Source organism: Parasteatoda tepidariorum, chromosome 4 (genome assembly GCF_043381705.1).
Source record: "Parasteatoda tepidariorum isolate YZ-2023 chromosome 4, CAS_Ptep_4.0, whole genome shotgun sequence".
Lineage (NCBI taxonomy): Eukaryota > Metazoa > Arthropoda > Arachnida > Araneae > Theridiidae > Parasteatoda > Parasteatoda tepidariorum.
Genome location: NC_092207.1, coordinates 32,847,117 through 32,859,058, shown reverse-complemented (window position 1 = coordinate 32,859,058; position 11,942 = coordinate 32,847,117). Strand labels below are relative to the sequence as shown.

Sequence of the window (11,942 nt, the reverse complement as noted above, 5' to 3'; positions counted from 1 at the left end):
TTGAATATATTTAAAATTTGGTTATTTTTTATCTTTCGGTATGATATCGAAAGCAATTTTCCTTTAACACTGATTTTTAAGTATAGCTCAAACTCGTGAGGATTTTTATTATCAACATTGTCTTTATTATTTTAATTTTGGAAATTTTCACATGATTATTCAGATGAAATTTGAGACAAAAAGTTTAGGCTTTTTAATTTTTATCATGTTTAAAATAATGTAATTGTAAAATAATTATAATCGTACAAACGTTCTTTTGACTGAATAACATTTACATTATGATAAAAATTCCTAATCAATTAAAAAAAAATAATATTGCTTAAACTTCCATCTGAAAGGTCTAGTACATTCTTTTTGAAGATAGGTTGAACTCCGACCCACCCCAGAGGGGTATACGGAGATAAAAGATAAATTATTCAATTGAAAAAATTTCTCTAAAAACTAAAATTTTGCCTAATGACAGTGGTGGTGATTAGCTAAAAGTGAATTAACTAAAACTCTTTACAGTTAAACACATGTTTTAAAGGCAATGAAAGCCAATAGCTCCGGTGTAAATGTCGAGAATTAAATGATTATAATAATAGGAAACAAGAGATGAAAATAAAATCTCAAAACTAAAATCAATGAGAGCTAAAAGTCCTAAGTGTAAATGTCTAAAAGTATAAGTCTGAATAGAAGTCGATGAAGTCTAAAATCAAAAGAAAAGTTGATAGAAATTTAAAGTGTAAGGCTAAAAGTCGATCAGTATGAAATAACGATGACATGTTCTATTATTGGTTCATGACTGGGGTCAGTTGATCAGATCAGGGGGCTAAAATGTCCTCGAGGGTTTGTTTTATAATTTGAATCACAATTTTCCTGCAGGCCAATATAACAAAGAATTGGTGTTCCTCTTCGTAGTTATTCATGTGGGTTCCACGAAGTTCCCGGAATCTTGAACAGTGCTTATTTAGATGTTTAATGTCCTGTTTCACTCCACAGTAATTTCATGAAGCTGATTTCCCGAAATATTTTTGTTGATAGGTCCCTAACACTCCGTGGCCAGTAAGGAGCTGATTTAAGTAAAAATTGGCCTGCAGGCGCTTTATGCTAGTTTCTTCCCTTGTCACTAGACCTCCAGTCATCTCTCCAGCGGTTGAAAATGATGTTCTTAATATAAGATTTAATTTGACATCTTTCATCCGAGGTCTCAAAATCAATCTGGCCGATCTGGTTACCTGAGGTCTCAAAATCAATCCTCTCTAGCGAGATGGCCGGTGCCAGCACAACGGTAGCAATGGCGTACCGCAAAATATTCGTCGTAGTTGTGTCTTCTCCAGCTGATGTTAATTTTATCCTGGTATTTGATGTAATGAAAAGCATCAGGTGAAAGTTCCACAATCCAGTGCCGGGTACCATTCTTTCCTTCCAAGGAGCCTCTCACGTTTACCTCCCCCTCCTGATTAATACCTTCACGTTGGGACACCAGTGACTCCCCGATTGTTTCTTTGCTCACCTGCCCCTCAACTCCAAAGATAATTTTAGAGGTTTTTTTTTAAAATTTAGGTGGGTTGAAAGTATATTCTTTGTTTAATCCAATTTTTTCCATTTCAGTTCTAAATATTTCAAGTTCTTTTTCTGTCTCCGTTTCTATTATAATTCCTCCATTTCTAACTTTCCCAACCATTTTCACCGCAATTTTCAACTTGGCAGGATCAATTCGATTTGTTATAACTGTTTTTGTTTTGTCCGATCCCATATCATTTGCCATTGGTCTTATAAATGCTATATGTTCCTTCTTCTTTTTGATATTTATGGTCCTGTTATTCCTATTGTTCTTTATGATGCCTGCATAAGTTTTCCTGTTTAACTCTCTCTGCTTGTTTGTGTCTTCTATTAACGGATCTAAGTAAATACGATTCAATGCGGAGTATTCATCTGTCTTGAACTGTAGAACTGCATTTTGAGAGTCCTGTTTTGACACCAGAATCATCAGATCCGCCAAGTAGCCTCCTTATCGCTTTTGGTCATCCTACAGTTGTCTCTCAACAAGATTGAGTGGATTCTGTTCTGGAATGTCATTGCAGGCGTTCAACCCGTGTTCAAATAACAGTCCACTGTATCAACGAGGATGAAAGCAACAGAACAGAAAAAAAAAAGTGCAGTGAAACTTCTAAAGAGTGACCATCCTCTATTCTGTGAATAAATTAATAAGAGTGATAATATAAAGAACGATCGTCATTAGATTTTCAAAATAATCACATCCTGTATTAATAAAAAAAACCCATCAAAAACAACTGTTTGAAGTTATTTTTAGGACTTATTCTCCTTCAACCTTATGAAAATTTTGTTGAATTGGTTTTCACCCCAAAAATAAGAAAATACCACCAACTTCATTTGTAATGAGACTCGATCACTTCAGAGCACTGCTTTAATGTTTGAATCACTTGTTTAAGACATGTTTAAAGTTCTAGCCTACAGGAATTGCAACTGAATCAATTGTAATGTACAGTATCGTATCTGGTCATTCTCCCACTTAAACCACACTGTAATTCAGTTGTGGTGTGTGTTGTTTCTTGCACCTGTTGCCGGTACATTTTAATGCCAGGTTAAAAAAAAAAAAAAAAAAGAGCAAGAAAGCTCTGTGTATTGGTTGTTTACAAAGGGTTGTCTTGTCTTTCTCAGAGGCTTTGCTTTGCTAAGTTTATGGAATAACAAGTCTGTGCCTTTAGAAACACAGTCTCTTATAGAAGCTCCATTGTATTTTTGCATTTTAATATTTTTTTCTTAATAATACAATGAATGAAAAAGGATAAAATTATTTAAATGAAATTGGGTAATGATAGAATAATACTGTTTCTTAAAAAAATTGTTCATTAAATACACCAGTAAAAAAACAATTACGAATATATATTTTATTGTCACATAACAAGGCAAAATAATAATAAAAAAAAAGATTTATTCAGCTTACATTTAGATCGTATTAATATGCATACAATAAATTTGAAAATAAAATCACAATCCAATTATTCAACTTCAAGGATAAAATAACCAATTATGACAAGATACAAATATACCCACATATAACACCTTTATTTTTAAAGATGTAAAGAATTGTACAGATACAGTAGCTGATGATATTACAGGCACATTAACTTTTTAAAATAGACTTATTTGCAATTTTTCAGTAAACCTGTGATTCCTTACTTCTCGGGAGAATTAAGAGTACAGTCTTTATACAATAAAAGTAAAGCAAATTAAACTTGTTAAAATAATAACATTAGAGCAATATCTACAAGAGCAAAATGTAAATTGTCAGCAAGAGGAATTTTTACATATATTTTTTTCTCTAAGAAGAATATATAATATTTCCTGTGAAGGTGTAGGATTAAACTAAGTGCTTTACATTTCATGGACGTCATCATGCTTCAAATTTACATTAGTAAATTTATAAAGGCCCTATTTAAAAAAATATATATATTAGCTTTTATTTTAGTTTTCTAATAAATGAAAGCATAATAGTCATACATTGCAAGTTAATTAATTAACATAATTTTTAGTCTGCTTCATTTGTTATCTAGAGTGAGTATTCTACGGTTTTTCTTTCATATTCTTGTTCATTATTTTTACATAATGATCAAATATGGTTATAAAATGATGAAACTGCAGCTTAACTTTTTTGAAGCGGAAAAAACAGCTGGTATGAAAATTTAAATACGTAGTATGTTCACACTCAACTCCTTCGCTCCCCCCAAAAATGAAATTGGCAAATATTGGAATTAGACGATCCGTTTGATACTCATTTTATTTATTTTAAAATAATTATTTTCAAGCTTGAATTTTATCACATTATTTTAAAAAAAGAACAATTGTAAAGAAAAAAAACAGAAACGATGTTCAATTATTGGAATTTTAAATTTATTGAATTTGTACTAAACCATACTTTTTTTGATTTTTCAACATACTTTCAAAAAGCAGCAATGCGCACTACAAATAAATATTTTACGATTTGTATTGTACTTTGCTAATTTTAAAATTTAACTTTACATAACATAATTTTATTTGCATACAAATTTTTAAGAACAATAAATTTTTAGCAATAGAGAGGCAAAACAGACATTATCACGATCAACTTTTCACAGTTACGCAAACAGCTGGATAATTTTAAGGAGCATTATTAACTGATATTTCATTATTCAACTTATGATGAAATGTTCAGTTTTTCAATAAAATTTGCTCAAAATATTCTAAAAATTCAAGAAATTGCAACGTGTTTTTTCTCTATTGGGTATAAGAGAGTAATATATTGCGTAAAAATAATTAATGCATTGATATATGTAGGATTGTGATTCTTCGCAGAATTACACTAATTCATGACTTCTGGGAATCAATAATTCATATTCCGTCAAAATTTATCCACTAATCCAACATTTAAATTTCGGAACTCATGCAAAATCTCGTTAACAAACTATCTATATCACACTTACCAACACCCTCTTGAGAAGAGCGTCTGATTTCTGACATTTTGTCGTAAATACAGCTTTTATAACCAATCTTTTTACAGTTCTTTCTGTAGATTTCACAGATTTTAAATTTCTTTTATCTTTTTTGGTGCAAAAAAGGAATAATATTTTTTTGAATATATATATTCTTTTGTATGTTGCTGAGAAAAATTTTATTAGATAAAATTTTTTTCTCGCTTTAAATTTTATTATAAATTTTACATATGTTTCTTTAATGCACAAAAACGAATGTTTTATTTATCTTCTATCTACAAAAAGAAAAAAGAATTAAGTACTAAAAAATAAAACTTACACATCGCAAAAAAAATTTCAGAGGATTTCTTCTTCCAAAAATTACATGACTGTATAAACATGAAAGATGTTTTTAAAAACATAATAAGTATTACTCTTTTTTAAAGAGCTCAAAATATTCAAAAACTTCGTAGCAACATGCTAAAAGATATTGTAATTTGGTATTAAAATAATATCATAAACTAATACAGAATTATCAAAAGAAGTTACAATAAACATTTTCAGCTGTATATTACCATGCATAGTTATAAAAGATAGAACAAAAGCTAATTTAAACTAAAGTTGCATGCTTTTAACAGTAGAAGGACGGAAAATTAGTATATACCTATATTGCCCAAAAGCAGTCAAAATGACGGGATTTTGAATGCTTAAATAAATTTGTTTAAAATTAGTTTTTAACATTTTTTAATATTATTTACAGTTATATAACAAGTTATTAGTAAATATTAACAATAAATAAAATTATATGTCGTGCGAAAAGTCACAAAATTCTAAGAAATTGTGTCATTATATACATCATTGTTTTTCTAATTGAAATTAAAAGCAGTCAAAATGACTTCCTTAGGTAATCTAGTGTTAAGAAAGTTAAATTAAGATAAAAACTTTTTTTGTCAATTTTTTTATTACTGTCATTGAACAGCCGACATAATTTTTCGTGTTTACGACTACTAATGTTCAACTCTGCAGTCTTGTAAATTTGAACTCAATCCAAAAAACGAGAGAGCTCCTGGATCGAGTATTGGGAGAAATTTGTCTCCGTAGAGGACTTTTAGATGGAACTAACTTGCATTTGCGATACATGGAGAGGAAAACCTTTGAAAATTATTATTTTTCTTCTTTTTATTTTTTGACATTTAAATGTTTTACCTTTAACTGTATATTTTTATCTTTAGTATATCATATTCTCTTCAGGATTAAATCATTTGTTTAACTATCCTTGCCATTGAAACTGCTGAAGAAGATGAACATTTTATTTTATTTTAAATTATGTAACCATATATTTAAATTATGTAACCATATATATTTACCAATATTTGATCCAGGAGCTCCTGGATCAAATATTGGGAGAAATTTGCCTTTACGGAGGACTTTTTGATGGAACTAACCCGCTTTGGGTTACATGGAGAGAGAAACCACAAAAATCTTCCACAGTTACCCTGACAGCAAGGGGACTTATAACTCATGATCCATCTAACACTGAGAACATATGCTGTGGTCGGTGCAAGCCGGATGCGGAATTTGTATCGACCAGCCATCGCTGGGATTCGCACACTGTTGAACTACCCCGAGCCATTACGCTTCTTTTTAGTTAATTAATAAAATTCTGATAGTTACCCACATTTTCTTTTTAGCCCTCTTGACCAAAATCATCCATAAACTGTTTTAGCTTGATTAGATCGGCCTCATTTACTGTAGGTTTAGCCTGCAACAGTGATTTTTTCATGTCTTCCTGGAACAAAATAAAATGATATGCAAATAAGTGTCGCAGTGATTGCTTAAAACAATGGAAAAAAAATCATTAATTTAAGTACCTAAAAATAAAAAAAATAGATTAATTTAATTTATTAAGATTTGAAGAAATGTTATAAGGAATTTGCCCTTTTTATACACATTGTCTAAAATAGAAAGCTAACTTCTTTTTAAAACAATGTAAAGATAGGTTACAAAAATTTGCCAATGACTGCTAGATACCTTCTTTATATTTTGTATATATTTCTGAGAATGTATTTGCAATAAGAATGTATTGAATGAATTATTGTTTATTTATCGGAATGCATAGATCTGTTTCTAAGTCATATTTCAGAGCTTAAAAATCTCTAATTTGTTATGAATTTATTGAATTATTTTTTGTATAGTATAACAAACTAACATTTATTTATGTTTTATTTATAAGAGGTTGAATTGAGTTGGTGCAAGAGGAATAAATTAAATAACTTCACTACCATTAAATTAATGGTAAGAACAATGCTTTGTTTTATAATATTTCTTTAAAATATAGAATCTGAGCTAAGTTATACAGGTTTATGAAGTGATTCCAATAAAATAGGAAAAAAAATTTGGTACAAAGGATGGTAGGTTTAAATGAATAGTGAAATTTTGTGAGATTAGTAATTTTATATCCGTCGTTCAACAGCAGACCCAATTTTTGGGTTTACGACTACTAATGTTCAACTCTGCAGTCTTGTAAATTTGAACTCAATCCAAAAAACGAGAGAGCTCCTGGATCGAGTATTGGGAGAAATTTGTCTCCGTAGAGGACTTTTAGATGGAACTAACTTGCATTTGCGATACATGGAGAGGAAAACCTTTGAAAATTATTATTTTTCTTCTTTTTATTTTTTGACATTTAAATGTTTTACCTTTAACTGTATATTTTTATCTTTAGTATATCATATTCTCTTCAGGATTAAATCATTTGTTTAACTATCCTTGCCATTGAAACTGCTGAAGAAGATGAACATTTTTATTTTATTTTAAATTATGTAACCATCGTTGAAGAGTCGACCCAATTCAGAAAACCTAGGAACTCCTGGATCAAATATTGGGAGAAATTTGCCTTTACGGAGGACTTTTTGATGGAACTAACCCGCTTTGGGTTACATGGAGAGAGAAACCACAAAACAAAAATCTTCCACAGTTACTCTGACTGCAAGGGGACTCTCAACTCATGATCCATCTAACACTGAGAACATATGCTGTGGTCGGTGCAAGCCGGATGTGGAATTTGTATCGACCAGCCATTGCTGGGATTCGCACACTGTTGAACTATCCCGAGCCATCACGCTTCTTTTTAGTTAATTAATAAAATTCTGATAGTTACCCACATTTTCTTTTTAGCCCTCTTGACCAAAATCATCCATAAACTGTTTTAGCTTGATTAGATCGGCCTCATTTACTGTAGGTTTAGCCTGCGACAGTGATTTTTTCATGTCCGCCTGAAACAAAACAAAATGTTATGCAAATGAGTGTCTCGGTGCTTGCTTAAAACAATGAAAAAAATCATTAATTTAAGTACCTAAAAATAAAAAAATAGATTAATTTAATTTATTAAGATTTGAAGAAATGTTATAAAGAATTAACTCTTTTTATACACTTTGTCTAAAATAGAAAGCTAACTTCTTTTTAAGACAATGTAAAGATGTAACCATTTTCCAAGAAACAATAAGAAAACAAAATACCGGGCTAGCTCTGAAATTATTTATTTATTTAGTTACTAGCAGAGCACAGAAAACAGTTACAAATTACTAAAAAACATATTAACAAAACGAAACTCACAAAACGGAGAGATTATTTTGGAGATGTTCTCCAATCGGTTGCCGCAGTTCAACTCAAAAGTTTCGCCACAAGATGGCGTGGTGGTAATTCAGTTTTAAAGTAGTATAGTTCTGTTACAAAGATAGGTTACAAAAATTTGCCAATGACTGCTACATACCTTTTTTATATTTTGTATATATTTCTGAGAATGTATTTGCAATAAGAATGTATTGAATGAATTATTGTTTATTTATCGGAATGCATAGATCTGTTTCTAAGTCATATTTCAGAGCTTAAAAATCTCTAATTTGTTATGAATTTATTGAATTATTTTTTGTTTAGTATAACTAACTAACATTTATTTATGTTTTATTTATAAGAGGTTGAATTGAGTAGGTGCAAGAGGAATAAATTAAATAACTTCATTACCATTAAATTAATGGTAAGAACAAAATAGAATCTGAGCTAAGTTATACAGGTTTATGAAGTGATTCCAATAAAATAGGGAAAAAAAATTTGGTACAAAGGATGGTAGGTTTAAATGAATAGTGAAATTTTTTGAGATTAGTAATTTTATATCCGTCGTTCAACAGCAGACCCAATTTTTGGGTTTATGACTACTTATGTTCAACTCCGTAACCTTGTAATTTTGAACCAATCCGAAAGACAAGGAAACTCCTGGATCAGTACCCCCAGAGGTATTGATTTGTTATGAGAACATGGAGGACTTTGCGACTCGACAGATTTAGCGCGCATCAGTCACCATTTATTACACGTGAGATCGAACCCATGAACTCTTGGACATGGGTCCAGTGCCCTACCAACCTATCTAAAAATATGAATTATTTTAGCTTTAGAAAAAAAAATTAGCATAGAGAAATATGATTACAAAGCAAGCATAGGGAAGTGCCTTAGTCATAAATTAAAACAAATGTGGTAGGAATTGTGGGAAATGTATATAGAAAAGAGAAAAAAAAGTGTAGGGAGAGACAGTATTGTAGTTAAATGAGCTTCATTGAATATACTTGATTTATTTATCAGTTTCTTAATATATCAATTAATTTATTTGTCAATTCATATAATTGGAACAACAGTTTTAGACAATAAAAAAGGCGACAAAGTTTTGCCACTTCTAATAAGAAACATGACGTTAAAAAAAGGAATAAAATAATAAATAAGTATGAATCTTTTTCTAAACTCAGATCCTGTAAAATTCAGAATCTGGAATGAAAATTTAAAAATTGAACAACAATATTGTCTGAAAGTAAAATGACAGATTCGTAAGTCCCGGGAATTGCCAGGAGAAAACGCAAATTTACCCCAAAACTGGGACTTGTCATTGTCAGAGAATTCGACTTTCACTCATCCGCTTTTCGTAACGTGCTCTTTTGTAATAGAGAATTAAAAAAAAAAAATAATAATAATGATCAAATGTTTTTGGTATTTAGCCTACTAAACAACACTAGTTGTTTGGTAGAGCAGTCATGAAGTTGCTATGGTTGCAGATTTTTTTCCGTACTTTTCTAATTAATTTTTTGATAATTTTCCAAAAACAAAAATCTTGATCTCCATAAATAATAAATTAAAATTTAGTTTCTTGTGCCATAATATCGAAATAAAACAAAAATCATAGTAAAATAATAAAAAAATTCTTTTACCATTGTAATTTTAGGTTCTTTTAATTTATCACCAGGCACTTCAACCCAAGACATTTCAATTGCTCCACGTGCACCGGGGGAGCAGACTTCTAGGAGGTCATCGACTTCTACAGTTGGGTCAGTTCGAGAATAACCTCTTACCTTTGAGCAAGAAAACAATTAGTAACAAATCTATCACAATAAAATACAGTAGGACCTGTACACAACAGAGAACTCTGGGAACATAAAAATGCTTGTTAAATCTGAATACAAGGATTGAATCTCAAGATAAGGATCCGGAACGAGATTTTTTTTTTACAAGTGACACTGAAACTAGAAATGATTCTGCAACCACTTAGATATTTATCTGATGCAATTCAAGTCACTTGAAGCTGTATTTCTCTTTTGGCGATCGAAATGGGCTGCAGGTGGCGTAGAGCAGAGCTCTTTACCTATGGCAACACTTCACATGCTTTCCCCATTAGCGTGGGGAAAGTCATAGAGGAAGGAAGTACGTTAGTTTCTTTCTTGATTTTCATACAGATTAAAATCTTTTAAGTTGACTGCAAACTACATAAAACATAGTTCTAAAGAAAAGTATTACGCAAATTTTAAAAAATATTTTTATTAAATAAAAAGGAAAAATATTAAGAAAAAGGAAAATATCGTAGTACATTCCTATACAACTGAAAAGAGGAGGAGAGGGAAGGGAGAAGGGCTAAAGGCATGAAACCGGTCTCTCCCCAGATGGCGTATTCGAGTGTTGCGATCGCCATTTACAAATCTGCGTAAAAAAAATCGCTATTGCACGTGAATGAGAACATAGAAAAAAAAAGAGGGTGCTGGGAAGCATGGAACAAATGCCTCGTTAACGATATTTTGCGTAAGTAACAAAAAATCAAATTTTAGATTGACGGAGCTCTGAGAAAATTATGTCGGAATATAAATTATTCATTAGCGGAACTCCACAAGTTAGCGGAAGAATCACATGCTCGGGCTGATCAAGTGTCTAGGTGGCATTTCTGAGTTGTCGATAACTTTGAAAAGTTTATGTGTCAAATTTTTTTTATTATTATTATAAAAAATGGAGTATAAGCGTGATTCTTTTCAATAATTTTTCGTTACTTCTGATACTATTGTATGTTTCCATAATTATTTCCCTTACTAAATCTAAGAAAAAGTGGGAAAATTGTTTGTTAAAAGAGTACATTCTGAGATATTTATAGCATTGTACCAAACAAAACAATTACAATTTGCTCGTTATGAGTGGAATCTGTAGTTGTTTTTAAAAATTTTAATCAGAGAAAACAAAAAAAGGCTGAGGCATAATGTCACCAAGTTTCAGTGAGCTCTGCACTTTTTTTTTTTTTAACTTTCTTCTTTGGAATCTCAGAAGCCCATAAAACCTGCTTAACAGCCCTTTTATCTTCCTTGCGAGCTGTGTGAATTTGTTGAGTTGAGCAGCAAGGTAGCTGACATTATTGGCAATGAAGCTTAAAACACCTGATACTAGACTAAAAAAAAATTTTCCTTGGTTAGCACGCCTGATCAGCGAAAAGAAAGATGCACCCTCCACCTTAGGTCTGATGTTTAAAAGCAAATCAATGAATGGCGAAGTAAGTTCAAATAATCTTTCCTTCCTTCTTACAATCTTTTAAACTTTGTGTCAAGAGTAAAATTTTCCAGATGCAATCAAGCTTATGTTTCTTTCCTATTTTTCATTGATGTTCCCCTTTTCATTAGAATAAATCATAATAAAATATTAAAAAAATAATAATAAATAAATAAAAAATAACAATAGTATTTTTTTATTGATTTTTTTTTGTTAAGTATTTTTATTGTATACTACTAGCTAGGACTGGGCTATAAATCGATATATCGCGATATATCGATTTTACGTCTGTATCGGCAGGCCGATACAGCGACTTTCGTTCCAGGCGATGCATCAGAAATCTGATTTAAGCCGTCGAGTAAAGAAGACGAACGATATAGCGATATACGATACAGTGATATAGCGATACAAGACACGCAAGGATGCCAACTCGCGCTGGGGAAGACGATGTACGTATCGTTATATTGAAACGGCCTTGATTGATGAGCGGTAGAATCAGATTCAGTTTTGAGAATATATTGCATGTTCGTTTCCGCACCTCTTAGTTTTTTTTTCCTACTTTGTCGCAATTTGATATCGTTTCTTGTAGATTATTTTCAGTGGGACTGACTTTGTGATCGCTTGTTTCTTAATTAATTAGGTAAA

General features: G+C 31.0%; 2 protein-coding genes across 2 annotated transcripts in view; both read right to left on the bottom strand.

Annotated features, from left to right (window-relative positions):
• The window catches only part of LOC107449204 (vacuolar protein sorting 4), a gene marked incomplete at its 5' end in the record, with an annotated part of 113,844 nt that overhangs the window by 90,538 nt on the left and 11,364 nt on the right, over positions 1 to 11,942 (bottom strand).
• LOC107442997 (vacuolar protein sorting-associated protein 4) overlaps positions 2,875 to 11,942 on the bottom strand; it is a gene marked incomplete at its 5' end in the record, with an annotated part of 11,741 nt that continues 2,673 nt past the window's right edge. Inside the window, 3 exon segments of the mRNA XM_071179627.1 lie at positions 2,875 to 3,438; positions 6,129 to 6,243; positions 9,707 to 9,847. Of these exon segments, the coding sequence (XP_071035728.1) occupies positions 6,142 to 6,243; positions 9,707 to 9,847 (243 nt within the window).